The following is a 15,628-nucleotide window of genomic DNA, read 5'->3' on the forward strand; positions in this document are numbered from 1 at the left end:
CATGACACCATATTAAAGACAGCAAACATTTTTTGTAGAAGTTTACAGCCTGTATACATTATTCCACCAAATTTAAGAACTTTAAATGGATTTTAATATGGATATGATAATGACAGCCATTAAAAGATGCTATTTCTTTTATTAACATTTCCCCAAATGGGCAAAATAGAGGCATCATGTGCCATTGGTTCTGTCATACTGGCCTTTGGCTGTGTTGGGGAAGTAATCATACAAAAAGTGCCCATAAAACAGAGAAGGCAGCACGTGAAACTAGAAAAAGGTCGGAACTGTATGAATCCGATTTGAAAGGAGTTATTTTTAAAATTCTTTCTTAGATGACGTGAGAAGAGGAGGGAAGTGCAGGGGCATCTGGAGTTGGCCCCTCCACTGCCATCCTGAAGTAAAGTAGATTCAGACTGTCCGTAAAGATTATCGTGAAAGTTGGTGACTGCACCCCAAATCGGAGCCAGTTCTCTAAGAATATGGTGCAAAACAAAACAAACCACAAATTAAATACATGACACCGAAATCACTTTGATGAGAAAACAGAACACACAAATATTTTAAAATATAAATAAATACATTTAGCCATTTTTATTCAAGAACCCCAGAGAACTGCTTTAAAAGCAATTGCTTCTTTGAACCCCTTTCTAAATTCTTTCATAAATACTTACTAGTTTGATTGTCACTTAATGCAGCACCTCAGTGTTTGCTGGTGGTGGTGATGGAATTTCACTTAATTGTCTCTCCATAAACTATATCCCTATTCCACTAAATAATGTTTCCCTGAGGAAACCCAGGCAGCTTACAAAATACTGTTAAACACAACAAAACCTGCGGAGTATTTTATTTAAGAAAAACAAGGAATGTAGTGTTATGACAGGGGGAAAAAACTATGCAAAACAGTCACATGGAAAAAAAGTATTTTAATTTTTAAAATCCAAGTTTGCTTAATTTCTTGTGAACTGTTCAACACTGTTTTAAATATCCTGAATAACTGTGCCAACAAAATTTATCCCCAGTGTTTCCACAAGAGACATTAAAATTAAAGACCAAATTATACTATTTTTTTCCTTTAACCAAAGTAGTCTTTTTCTCAGTCCTTTTTGTGCAAAAATATTACAGGAGCAATTCAAATGGAAATGCTGAAATGACATGCCAACATTTCAGGGCACATTTAAAACACTCAGAATAATTCTTGAAATTATTATATTCTAAAATACTACTAGCAATCACTTTTAGATTAGTTCTGTACATCTACTCACACGGATGCAATTTTCCTACACCTCTGAAAAATAAACAGGCTCATTGGTCTCTTTTGGTGTCCACACAATAGGCAAGATAGGTTTACAATAGTGTTTAAATCAAACTAGGCATCTACAATCTCTTGACTCCACATTCAAAACAAAAGTCAAAGTTGATTTGGCTATCTTGAAATCACTCCCATAAACCAACTACGGTTCACTGGACCTAAACATTTCTCAGAAATGTGTCATTTTATATAATTTCACCTAAGTAAGTGATGATTTGGGGATCCTTTAGAAATGGTTAACGCCTAAGAATAAACTTTATCAAAATGAGTAATTGCAATAAAGTGCTTGTTACATTTCAAAATGATGCTTTTAGACTGTGGTAGGTTGTTTTAAAAGTGTGTGCTATTCCTTCCGTAAAGGATCCCCAGGCATGAGAGTTGGGTCTTCTCACCTGTCTCATAAAGCAGCAGCACTATCTTTTGGTAGGCTGACAATAGGCACATTACCCATGCGGATGAGGCTATACTAGTGCTATGGCAAAAGGGGAAGTAAATTAGAAAAGTGGGAGGCATGTAGAGGGTTCCTATTATACTCATAGTTATATACAAATATATTAAATATACTATAAAAATAGTCGATTCTATTCCTTTGCAATTACTTCAGAAGCTCCTTTCAGAAGAAAGCTCACCCAATCCAAACTTAAAAGGTTCTCTTTCTGCAAACACTTAAAATGGCAAGCGCCTTTGTGCTGTTTCTTCTCTACCATTCAAAAATTCCAATCAGCTTGTCCTGGCTAGAAAGACTCACTCAGCAACATTAATATCCAGTGTTTACGCCCTTCCAACAGGGACTCCCCGTGGGACTAACAGGGCCACAGGTAATTGGAAAGGTTATAGACTTGAATGCGTTTTACACAAATATTCATCAACAAACTTTCAATTACCAAAGAAACAGAAAGAAAAAAGCAGAAATACTAAAGTAAAATGCTATTTGCATTCCACTTTTAAAAAGTTTGCCTCAATGTAGTGGAGACATCTGAAAACATGTTGAGTAATATCCAGTTTGAAAGAATTTTCACTTGTCTGCGTAGAGTACTATTTTAAGGATCCCTTTCTACGGCTTCCTGAACAAGGGTTCTTCTCCCTTCAACACAGTGCTCTTGATGGAGCTGGACTGCTTCAGTGCTCCTAGCGTCAAGCAGACTGCTTTAAGGCAATGACCAACAACTATAGCACTTCTGAAGAATCCAAACATTTTCACTATTTTGCACTGAATATTCTATAACAAACTATTCCAAATCACTGGCATCTTGTTATTACTATTCCATTCCTAAGCCAGATATAAATGACAAAGGAGAGCACAGCACTGTCAAGTTACCCCCAGAATTTGGGATGCTTGAAGGCTAGACCATAGTATTTACTCACATGCTACCTGCATCTCCTATACTTGTTCCTCCAATATTTTCCATTCAAAAAATGAAGTACTTTCTAAGTATCTGGGTTCTGGTTTGACACCACTCTGAGGAGCAACTTTATTAACGCTTGTAGTTCTCACTTGCATTTGTTAAACAATACTGACTCCCCCAAAACTATGATAACTGCAAGTCCAAAGCACGGTAACTGCAGAGTAGCTAGCACTTTTCCTGAAACTCAATAGTTTCTTCCTAAAAAGTACCACCCAGAATAAGTGTTTTTAAGAAAGATGAATACCTGTGAGAGTAAAGCAGAGGGAAGACTTTTTTTTTTTTTTTTTTAAGCTGGAAGGTGTTTCTATTTGGCATTTTTAAATGCTATAGATTTGGGATTTTAACTAACAGCTTTGGCTATAGAAATGAATGAAGAACAGACACTGCTGAATCTTCACTTGAATGCTCAAGTTTCATGGGGCAGGGTGGGGGGCGGGATAGCTTTGCAACCCAAATTTAAGAGAATCAGGAGGAAAACAAAGCAGCAAAGAGGCAGCTGGTGTTTACTACCTCTTCCACTACTATGCTTCAGACTGACAGAAAAGCAGCTAGCTGCTCCTTTAAATTAGCAATGGTGAATTCTAAGCAGGAAAAGATGAGCTGCGAAGAGCAGTAACAATCATAAAGGAAAATTTTAATTTTTTTCCCCAACTATTTGTGGAGATGGGAAATAATTGAAGGGGCTGGAGTAGGACAATGTGAGTAAACAGTTTAGACGTTTACCTGGGGCTTGTCTTATGCTTTGTTGCTGTCAACCTAAGTAGTACTCACAGTTCACCATCTTTTAAGTGTGGTGTGTAGAGGGCAGGCCTCAATATAATCGTTCTTCATATCTTTTGTTAGCTAAATCCATATTACTAGGTATTGCCAATAAATAAATGAGGCACAACTCAGATATATATGGAATGGCATAAGGTCAAGAAAGGCAATTTGAAAGGGGAGAAGAACAATGCTATTGCCATATTCCACAACATCCCCCTTGTCTGTGTACGTATGCTCAGGTACATACATATTCTGACAACTATTCTTGATATTCATGGGAATGTGGGAAATCTCTACTGGATGGTCATTTAGCTAGAAGAGCTCCTTGATATGTTAATTACGGATTAACATGATTGGTATCTGGTCGCACTTCTTTTGTAGAAGGGTAAGTACCAATTTTCTTTGGTTGTTTTCTTTTTCAACATTAATGTTCAAAGTAATTGTAGCCAGGTAGAATTTTCTGCAGAAAGACAAAGTATATGCCTTAAGGGTAACAGCAAAGCAGAGGACAGAGAAGTCTTAAGAACTGGCTTAGCATTCCCCTGACCTCTTTACCTAGCAATTCTGCATTAGGTTAATTTTCATTGTTCAGAACCTCTTCTGTTTTAACAACCTCAACTCTGTTACACATTTTCTTTTGAGGTCAATTTTGATTACACTGTCCTCTCCTCCCTTTCCTCAGTAATAACATTTTTTATATTCTAATAATGTATTTCTACTAATCCTCTTCTGTTCTATCACTGTAAATTTCATTAGTACCATAAAATCTATAAAAGGTTTTTAAAATGTATGTAACTTGTATTGGAATTTATTACTTTTAGAATATGATATTGCCAAAGGAAATCTTAGTTCACGTTTAGAAGGCATGTGAGTTACAATATTCCAGTGTAGTAAAGGCATAGCCAAATCTCTACCCCTTCTTTTCTCTTTGTAGGAATATCAAGATCATATTGAGCAAATATTTGTGGTAAATTCTTAAATGACTAACTTTAAAGAAAAATGCTAATTTAGGAAACAATTTTAGGATCACATTAATAACTATGATCGTGTTAGGTTGTCATCTTTTATTTCTAAATTATTTGTACCTCCAGTCCAAGAGACTGATAGCAGTCTTCAAAGGAACTTATTAGGAGACTAATAATGACACTGACACTCACATGCTGTTAAAAAGGTACTAAAGTTTCAAAACTGCTACAGAAACCGGACAATGACTTCAAGATGGTGAGTTATCACCTGAATTAAAATCAAGGCACTATGGGGTTTTTTCCCCTCAAATAACCCTGAATCATTTCTGACTAAAAGAAGCATTGAAATTGTGAAGGATAATAAAAAAGATTCCAACAAATCCCAAAAGTTAAAATTCCCATGACTGAGAATGTTAAAAAGTGCCTAAGATGTTTTGTGTGCAAATTTTACCTCTATAACTGAAACATTCTTGAAATTACTTTCAGGCTTGTTGAAAACCATTTACACAAATATTTCCAACTATGAACTATATAACAAAATATGCAATCAAAACTCCCAACCACCTAAAATAAAGCAGTGCAAATCCTATTTTCAAACATAATTGAAAAATAATGAAATGAGGGATATTTCTGAATAACTTGAAAATCCTGCTGTATCAATAATTTAACCTGAAAAAAAAAAAAAAATCCATTCCCAGCAGCACATCATACCTCACTGAACAAACTGTGACATCACAGCCAAAGTATGAACAAAAAAACTTGTGCCCCGGAAAAGTGAACAGAACACTACTGTGTTGTAAACAAAAGGAAAAACAGAGGATGGTTCAGTTTGCACATGGTGTCAGAATCTCAGGAAAGGTGCTCATACCTGTAAGGAAGAGATAACGCTTTCATGCAGCATACAAAATGTTTTGCTTTCTCTCCTTTTATCTAGACATATATATATTTTTACATCATCTGTACATAGAGAATTTGAACCCACACAACATTCTGAAAGTAATTACTGTTCCATCATTATCTGAAAAGGGAGAGGGGTTGGGGGAGGGGGTCGCTACCAAGTCTACTGGACTGTCTTCATGGCATCACCGTGAGAAAACCCCTGACATGGCAGTGCTATGTCCTCTGTAACACTTGATAAGAGGCACAGAACCACTGAAAGTTACTAACATCATTAGTGCCTTTCTGATTCCCTGGAGGTCATTTCATAGCTGAGCTTCTTAACATTTGGCAATATATTCTTTTTCCATCAAAAAATATCCAGGCACCTAAAACACTGTCAGAACTGGCTATGCCCCTATGATCACCTCCTGCTGGCTGGTATTTAATATACATCTGTAGCACTAGGCAGCATTTTCTCTGCCAACTAATTCCAGGAACTAAAACACTCAATACTGCATCTCATGAAACTGCTGGAACTTTCCCTCCTTTCCTCAGGTCATTTGAGTAACTCTTAATGGGCCATCCCCTTCCTCCCTTGATGTCAGAGAGGAAGCACGTGTGCTACTGTGGTTGAACCTTGGAAGGGTCGGGCAAGCTGTCAGTCCTGTGCCGGCTGAGTTGCTGCTGTTGCTGAGACTGATGTTGCTGGTGATGTGACTGAGGGAAGGTGCTCTGTTGTAGAGGAAATGCAGCAGAGAGAATGAGTTGAGTTGAGGGATTCCCATGGAGCAACCTAGAAGTCTAAAAAACAAATGGATTATGCAGCATTGCTTTACTCCCTTTATGGCACCCACGTAAGATTTACTCACACTCTCCCCTGTCCATAGGGACAAAATCCTTAAAATTCTACATAATGCATATCACTTTGACTCTCTGGTTTAAAAATTCTAATTTGGAAAATGCTTATCAGGCCTTCCCTCTTTCTAAAAGTATGAGAGAGTTTCATTTTTTTAAAGGAATCTGAGCTGCAGATTTTATGGTATAGAAAGCAATCTAGATCTTGAGCCAAATCACACAGGTTTTTTCACTTTATGTCCTAAAGACCCATGTTTTAAATTATAAAATTTGAGCATAGTTATGACTATATGAAAAACAAATACTCTGAGGCCAGACAATGCCTTCTGCACACAGGTTCACTCAGCTGGTTAGAGTGGCACAGTTAAGTGGCCAGGAGCGTGGGCCCTGAGGTAGACTGAATGGTTCAAACTTGGGCTGCCCTACTTACCACATGTGTGACCTGGTCAAGCTGTTTACTTCTCTGGGCCTCAGTTTCTTTCTTTAGAAAATATGAATAACAGTGCCTACGACACTGGCTTCTTAATAAAGATTAAGTATTTATATTATTTAAAAGCATCATAAATATGAAGGCAAAGTTGGAGCCTTAGGTCCGATAAGCAGCAGTGTGGTATAAAGACAGACAAAACAAAACAAAATGAAAAAAGGCACAGGATTTGCAGACAGAAGCCCTGCATTTGAGTTTTGCTCTGCCATTTACATAAGTAAGCTGTGTGACTTTGGGCAAGACTCAAATATATGAGCCTCTGTTCCTTTCACCAAATTTTTACTTCTGACATGCTGTTCATTAATGTAAAATTTTCAGATACAAAAAAACGTTAACGGAAAGAAAGTGAATTTTTACAATGAAAGTCCTTTCCCCATTACTGACAATACAACTTGTTGCAGGGTTCTTAATTTCAAATGGAGCTGTGGTGGGCGATTTTTGCAAATGTATATGAAAGAAACATGCACAAACACACACACAAAAGAGCAAATCCCTGGCAAACCTTAAAGACTACTACACTTTGTCAAGGACCTTCAGAGTTTTCTTTCTCTCTTTGTTATTAGGAAAAGCTGTGTAAGGCAAGGACTTCGGGATACTTATGAGCCTTATAAGGTTACAACAGAAGCATGTTTTAGAACTAGATATTACATAATTTAGAAAAGCCAAATTGTGTATTTATTACCTACATACAAGTGTATTTATGAGGGGTATTGCCTGTCTCATTTCTTTGTGGGTCCTATGTCTTTGGGATGCCATCTGAGAATGTTTATTCTTTTAAGGGCCTTTCTTCCTTGACAGAAGGCTGAGATGTTAAGGCAGGTCCTCTCCTTTTTTAGCTTATGCTTACTTCTCATTGGATACATTTTCCCTACATAATTTAGAACTTGTCTTAAACTGTTGTTATTTCTTTATTTGTAATAGTAGCTACCCCAGTTATGTCTGCAGTATAGGCTTAAGGTCTAAGAGACTGTATGACTCTCAGATATTTAGGCAACTAGCCTGTTTTAGTTTTCTACATCACAAAGACAAGGATTATATTTGGACCAGGACACAAAGGGTGACAAATTAAGACTATATTTATGCCTGAATATAGAGTACAATAATCACATTACGTTATATAACTCAGAAATTGATGATAAGTGCCCGGCCTAGATGAAGTGGTCTCTAGTACATATCCAAACAAGCCTACATTCAAAATTGCTCCAGCTAGGCCAGAAGGGGAAAAGGTAGGTTTCTAGTAAGGATCCTGAGGTCCAGATAAGGGTTTTGTTCATTTCTCTGCTGAGGATCTTGCCTAGTGACTTTCTTCTGTATCCTATAGATAAGGAGAGCCTGTCTGATTTATGTACATGATATCTGTGTCTATATTTTGGCTAATCCAAGTGTCTATTACATTTGTCAATATAGCGGTCACAAATAACAGCTAGCTATGTGCCTTGTCTTATATTCAGTGATTTACAAGCATTATTAATCCATGAGGTATCAACTATTATGACCTCCACTTTACATGTGACGTTTAGCAAGAGTAAGCAACCTGCCAAAGGTCACACAGTACGTGGTGCAGCAGTGACTCAACCCCAGGGCAGATAGACTTTACAGCCCAAGTTCTTAGCTATACATATACTTAGCTCATAGATATACTACACCTCCGTGGTATTTCTCCTGATATTAATTTACAACTGAAAAATTATAATGATTGAATTCAACAAAATAATTTAAGATAACACCTATACTAGTAAAAAGAAATCCTGCTCTGTACAGAGTAGAGTTTATGGTAGGCTAGAAAAAGGAGGAAAGAGGTGCTTGCTTAAGTTCCAGAAACTCTAGCCAGAGACTGAGAAAACAGGTGGGCAGGAAGTAGGCCACTCACTCTATCCAGCAGTTCTGATAACTGGGTATGCCCAATGGCAGGTCTAAAGTCTTCCAATGACTGAGAGCAAGGGAAGAAAAAAAATCGCCAACCAGGACAAGCTTTCTATCTTTGTAGAGATTTAAACTGTACAATAAGCTTTTGTGAATTTTTCACATCATTCACAAAGCTGTTCACTTAATGCTTAATTTCATTATATGAAAGTAAATGAGTTTGAAGCAGCTTCCCCATGGGAAGAATTACCTGTAAAAATTGTTGCGGTGGCTGGGTCAGCTGAGCCTGAGATGGTTGCTGAACTGAAGTGAGCTGCTGCTCCTGGGAGCTCTGCTGCTGCTGCTGCTGCTGCTGCTGCGTTACTGACAATGTCTGTGACTGTTGCTGTTGTGTAGCAAAAGTAGGATATGCAGTCACCACCTGGCCCATGAGCATAGTACTAGGTACCATGACTGCCCCACAAGCTACAGGAGCGGTCACTAATTTGGTCACAAGTTGTTGACCTTGAGAAAATCTGTTAGAAGAAAGAAGGAAAAAAATTGGAGTCCAAAGTACAAGGTATACATCATAAAAGGCAGTGGAGTAAATACTTACCTAAAATAATACCCAATGACATTGCCAATTTAGTTTTTCAAGGTCTGTATATTCCTACTTTGTTTCATTTGAAGATTCCCTTTGGTATAACAGTAAAACAAAAAATTCATACAGCAAGATCAATGTATAACAAAAATACAAAAGGTTTTTGGATATTCACATTCAAAAGAATAAAGTTAGATCCTTACCTCACATCACAGACAAAGATTAACTTGAAATGGACCAAAGACCAAAACATAAGAGCTAATGCTACAAAACTCTTAGAAGAAAACATAGGGGAAAAGCTTCATGACATTGGATTTAGCAATAATTAGCAGTTGGAATTAGCAATGATTTCTTGGATATGATACCAAAAGTACAGGCAACAAAAGAACAGATAAACAGATAAACTGGACTGTATCAAATTAAAAATCTTGTGAATCAAAGGGCACTATCAACAGAGTAAAAAGGTAACTCTCCCATCCCACAGATGGGAGAAAATATCTGCATATCATCTTTTTGATAAGGGATTAGTAACCAGAATGTCTAAGAGCTCCTTCAACTCACCAACAATCAACCCAATTAAAAAAATGGGCAAAGGTCAAACTTGAACAAACATTTCTCCAAAGATACACAAATGGCTAATAAGCACATGAAAAGGTGCTCAACATCACTAATCATTAGGGAGATACAAATCAAAACCACAACAAAAGGCTACTTTATACCCATCAGGATGGCTATTATAAAAAACAAACAACAACAGAAAATGACCAGTGTTGGCAAGCAAGTACAGAAACCTTGTGCAGTGCTGGTGGGAATGTAAAAATGGTGCAGCCACTATGGAAAACAGTATGCAGTTCCTCAAAAAATTTACCATAGGATTACTATATGAAGGAATTCCATTTCTGCTTATATATCCCCCAAAATGAAAGCAGGGACTCACAGAGATATTTGTACACCCATAATCATAAGCAGCGTTATTCACAGGAGCCAAAAAGTGGAAGTAACCCAAGACTCCATTGACAGACGGAATGAATAAGCCAAACACAGTAGAGTGAAATATTACTTAGCCTTAAAAAGGAAAGAAATTCTGACAATTGCTGTAACATGGATGAACCCTGAGAACATTATCCTAAGTAAAATAAGCCATTCACAAAAGGACAAATACAGTATGATTCCATTTATATGAGGTACTTAGACTAGTCCAATTTACAGGGACAGAAAGTAGAATGGTGGTTGGGGAGAGAAGAATGGGGACTTGTATAATGGGTATGGAGTTTCTGTTTGGGAAGATGAAAGAAGTTCTGGAAATGGTTAGGGGAGATGGTAGCAATCGTACTCAATGACAATGAACTGTATACTTTAAAATGGTTAACATGGTAACTTTTATGTCATTTGTATTTTTCCACAATAAAAATTTTTTTAAATCTATAAAAAAAACCTTTTTCTTTTTATAAAATTACTAGGTTCTAGGGGAGTCAGATATATGTGGCACATGATTCATCTGCTACACTGGCACACAGTTCATGAATAAACAAAGCTATTATAATGTAATTTTTTAAACTCTAGGTTTATACAAGAAATTTACACAAAATTGTATCTTATAAATTTGATTCAAAACCAAATGACATTCTAACAGTGAATAAAAACTCCTCTCAATTTATAAATTTATCAACGCAGCATAGAGTCCTCTGTGCTAGAATTCATTAATTTTTCCCTCTTTCCCTGCTTCCTTTTGCTTTTTGAAATGAAAGAACAATAACACACAAAAAAAGATGCTTCTTTGTGCAACAATATTTCCATTTGCCTTTTCTGTGAGATGAAGTTAGTTTATAACATTGGTCATTATGGTGAGATATGACCCTAACGTACATGTGGCATGACATAACTGTACTTACAAACTCTTTAAAGTATGTAACAATATTACACTTAGTACAGATCTTGAAAATAAAATACCGTATTTTATATACTACACAACCAAATACTTTAATGCAAAACAAAAAAGAATTAAAATTGTCCAGATTAAGAAAGTCCAAAGAAATAAGTAATATTTACAAAGTACACTTAGTCACAGAAATACTAAGTGCTGACTTCTCCGTAATCTTAAATGAAATTAACGTCTGAATTAGCCCATGGCTCACTGGTAAATGTGATAACATTTTCTGTAATTTGCTTTCCTGTAACTCACACTTCTGCAGCTTTGTATACTCTGGGCTCCCTCTGCTCAGAATGCCTCCCTAGACTCCATGCCACACCCACACCTAAAGCCAAGCTCAAGTCTTGAAGAGTCAGGGCAAGTATCTTTGCCTTGGTGAAGCTTTCCTGACCACACCTTTATTCACCTGCTTGCCTCAACCCATGAAACTGCTTACAAAAACAAAACAAAACAAAACAAACAAAAAACTGCTCACTTCCTTCTTTCTAAAGACCTCTGAAGTATTCATCACACCAAACAATACTGATTTGTTTATCTTTCTATTGCTTTTACTAGTTTGGTCTTTCCCTTGGGGAAGGGATGATGCCATACTCATCTAGGTAGGCCTTCAAATGTTTGCTAAGATGTGGTTTCTGTCCCCTTCAAAAGATAGATGTTCAGAGAAACGCAACTTAAAACCACAATTAAATATCACCTTACCCAGCCAGACTGGCCATTACTAAAAAGTCAAAAAACAATAATGTTGGCGCAGATGTGGTGAAAACACTTACACACTGCTGGTGGGAACATGAGATTTCTCAAAGAACTAAAAGTAGATCTACCATTTGATCCAGCAATCCCACTACCGGGTATCTACCCAAAGGAAAAGAAGTCACTGTATCAAAAAGACACCTGCATACATATGTCTATCGCAGTACAATTCACAATTCCAAAGATATGGAATCAACCTAAGTGCCCATCAACCAGTGAGTGGAGAAAGAAAATGTGGTATGTATACACCATGGACTACTACTCAGCCATAAAAAAAAGAACAAAATAATGCATTTTGCAGCAACTTGGATGGAGCTGGAGGCCATTATTCTAAGTGAAGTAACTCAGGAATGGAAAACCAAATACCATATATTCTCACTTGTAAGTGGGAGCTAAGCTATGGGTACAGCAAAGGCATACAGAGTGATATAATAGACTTTGGAGAAGGATGGTGGGGGTGAGGGATAAAAAACTACATATTGGATAGAATGTGCACTGCTCAGGTGATCAGTGCACTAAAATAAGTCATAGATGGTTGCTTTTCCAGAGCAGTCCCCAAAACCTCCCTGTAATACATAATTAAGCACTTGAGCACTGAAATGAAGACACCAAGATCTGTGTTCAGAGCTCCCTTCCTCATCACCTTAACTAGCTATAGATCCCTTGGCTGATTACTGAAAACTCACTTTTTTCTTATCTGGGAAATAAAAGAAGGCCCTCACGTACATTTAAGTTTAATAAATGACAATTTGAGATAATATATTTTGAGCATTTAACAAACTTAAAAAAGGTAAGCTACCCTAACCACTGTTACTACATGGAAATTCTCTAGCATCTATATTGAAAAGACAAAAGCTTCACAGTGACACAGAGCCTGTCATAAATCTTTTCTAACAGTGTGCTGTAGAATTTGTATTCTATAATATTTTGTAGCATATTTTTAGACAAGAAAAAAATTTGTTGTTACCCTTTAATTATGCAGTCTTTAAACAATGAATACATTCTGTGTTTTTATTTCAAATTTAAGAACACTGGCTGCAGTGAGCAAATTATTATTTTCTAATCAATCGGTTTACAATTTTCAAAATAACAAATGAAATATGACAACTACCTTATCTGCCTGTCCTGAGTGAATGTAGTTACTGCAGCACTCTGGGTGCTGTTTTGTGGCATACTAGATGGAATCTGGACCATGCTTCCGGCTGCAGGCTGAGAAATCACCATAGTGTTATACAGTGGGGCTGTAAGAGTGCTCTGTGTCTGACTGGGTAGAGATGTTTGCTGACTGTGCCCACTCAGTACATTTTGTTGACTCTGTTAAAAATAAAGAGAGATTTTATAGACAGATTAACTGAAAATAATTATTTGAGAAGTATGCTAGAATTCATCATTCTAACAATATGACAATATGACAGAGAAAGAAGTGGCAGGATATATTACTCTGGGAGAAAGATAACCACAAAGGAATGACTCGTGGTAATTGAGAATGAATTAGTCTTGAATATCTTGCTGGAAGGCAAGCTATGACTTTAGAAAGGAGTGTGATTGTAATAGAGATGATATAAAATATACCCAAAGAATTTCTGTTAAATGCCCAAAGTGAATGACTAATTAGTGGGCATTTTTCTATTTTTCATTTAAATCCTTGAGATTTATAGTCACAGATGTACAATAATTACCAACATTTTCTGGAATATTCAATAAACTATTATGCCCCCTCCCCCAACAGTCTATTCTGCACATATGGGAACAGGCTTCCTGGTCAGCCTCTTGAGCAAGTCGTACCTTTTAAACACACAGAAATAGTCTAAGTTACAAGAACTTGGTATAACTACTAGACTACATCTTTAAACAGATTGTGACATATTTTAAAGCTTGGCCAGGCGCAGTGGCTCACACCTGTAATCCCAGCACTTTGGGAAGCGGAGGTGGGCGATTACCTGAGGTCAGGAGTTCGAGATCAGCCAGGCCAACATGGTGAAACCCCATCTCTACTAAAAATACAAAAATTAGCCTGGTGTGGTGGTGGGTGCCTATAATCCCAGCTGCTCAGGAGGTTGAGGCAGGAGAATCGCTTCAACCCAGGAGGCAGAGGTTGCAGTAAGCTAAGATCACACCATTGCACTCCAGCCTGGGCAACAGGAGCAAAACTCCGTCTCAAAAAAAAAAAAAAAAAAAGCTGAAAATACTTGATACTAACATGATTTGCACAAAATATTTTAAAAATCACTCTCAATACTGTACTTTCTAAATACTATTAAGTTTTGAAATGATATTTTATCATTAGAGCTTTACTTCTGTTTCAGCGATAGTGTGCCTTCCAACCACTGATCACTCCATAGCCCGCTGTGCTCAGTAACATTACCTGAGTTGGTGTACTCTGTAACGTCTGTTGTTGTATCATGTGCTGGGTTGTGCCAATGTGTCCAGTATTCATTCCACTTTGAATCTGGTTAGTAGGAACAACTTGGCCTTGCATATTTATAGGTGCAAGTTGCTGGATGTTAGATGAATTTCCAGAAGAAAGTTGAACGGAACCAAAATTCAACCCAGGATTTGATTGTTGCAAAAACATCTTTAAAAATAAAGATTATGTTAAAATGAGCTTTGTAGACTGAGAAGAAGAACGAGCATTAAAAAGAAGGCAAAATCAAGCTACAAAGTACGTTTAAAAAGCAAGTAACAAGGCTAAGTCACTTTGAAAAATTAGCAATAAATAAGTAGTGAATAAAATATGAAACTTTATATTCAATCCTTCAGTTATCTTAATTTTATCATGTTTCCAATTGTTAGAAAAAGTGTAACCAGTGTTGGTCTGTGGACTGACAGCTCTGTATCACTTATCATTTATAATTTATAATATCAGACAGAAGTAGTTTTCACTCCAAGTTTCCCTTTACCAAAGTCATAGTCTCCTAGAGTGGTCCTGCTGGTTGGTCATATAAGACTAATTTGAATCATACATACTGGTAGCTTAATAAAAATATTACTGATGATTGATTTATAAGTTCTGTACCCAAGATGTACCTAAAACTTTATGTAAAATATAATTTTTATATTATGGATTCAAACTTACTAAAATTTGGACTGGTAAAAAAAGATGACTGGAGAAACAAGGATGTTGACAGAAATACCCTCAGGAATGAATTTTCTTTAGAGACTGTAAGTATAATCATACTGAGTAGGTAACCAGTGAATATTTATTGAACTGAATTGATAAAACATATCTCTTGCATCTCACTTAATTCAGAGAAGTTAATTTTCCTAGAAATCCAAAATTTCCTAGAAATCCCAAAATGGGATGCTTTGTTTGTATTCAAATACAACAATTACCTGCAGCCCCTGACCATGGACCATCTGAAGTTGTTCTTGAATTTTTCTTAGTTCTTCTTGTTGCCGATGAATATTTGCTTCTATCATGCGTGTCCGTTGTTCCAATTGGTCTTTCAGATGTTGCATGGCTCCTAATTGAGCTGAAAACTGAAACTAAAGTACCACGTATGGAAAAAGTGTAATATATTTTAGAATTACTTACTCCTTGTAATTGCACAATGTGAAAAGTAAGCAGTATAACATGAGTGAAGGATGTTATGCTACTTAGGCCCTTAGTTTCTAATCCACCCATCTTTGCTCTGCTTTGTAATATTGGACCTGGACCTTCAAAGTATTTCTCCTTTGCCAGCAGGCACAAAGTTATCCACATCAGTAGGTGGTGCTGGAGGGACACTGCCAAGAAAGTGCTCAACTCCTGGTTCTGGTGCTTTTCCTTCTTGCTCTTACGTCAGGGTGCCAACGGGAAGCTTCCCAGTTAGCCTTGTCAGCTCCCCAGCGGGTGGCTT

General features: G+C 36.9%; 1 protein-coding gene across 7 annotated transcripts in view; it reads right to left on the bottom strand.

Annotated features, from left to right (window-relative positions):
- Positions 1-911: 911 nt before the first annotated feature.
- Positions 912-15,628, bottom strand: part of CLOCK (clock circadian regulator) — a 118,337-nt gene continuing 103,620 nt past the window's right edge. For 4 of the 7 annotated variants that reach the window (XM_058434345.1, XM_058434357.1, XM_058434354.1 and 1 more), the window contains 6 exons: positions 15,123-15,275; positions 14,155-14,364; positions 12,901-13,103; positions 8,780-9,044; positions 5,961-6,125; positions 1,173-3,940 (listed from right to left, as the gene is read on the bottom strand). In XM_058434345.1, coding sequence (XP_058290328.1) covers positions 3,905-3,940; positions 5,961-6,125; positions 8,780-9,044; positions 12,901-13,103; positions 14,155-14,364; positions 15,123-15,275 — 1,032 coding nt within the window. In that variant the 3' untranslated portion in view covers positions 1,173-3,904. Of the gene's footprint in view, positions 6,126-8,779; positions 9,045-12,900; positions 13,104-14,154; positions 14,365-15,122; positions 15,276-15,628 lie in introns of all 7 variants that reach the window. The other 3 variants (XM_058434363.1, XM_032151348.2, XM_058434366.1) reach the window with 2 other exon arrangements.

This window comes from Hylobates moloch, unplaced genomic scaffold, assembly GCF_009828535.3.
Source record: "Hylobates moloch isolate HMO894 unplaced genomic scaffold, HMol_V3 SCAFFOLD_2, whole genome shotgun sequence".
NCBI classification, from domain to species: domain Eukaryota; kingdom Metazoa; phylum Chordata; class Mammalia; order Primates; family Hylobatidae; genus Hylobates; species Hylobates moloch.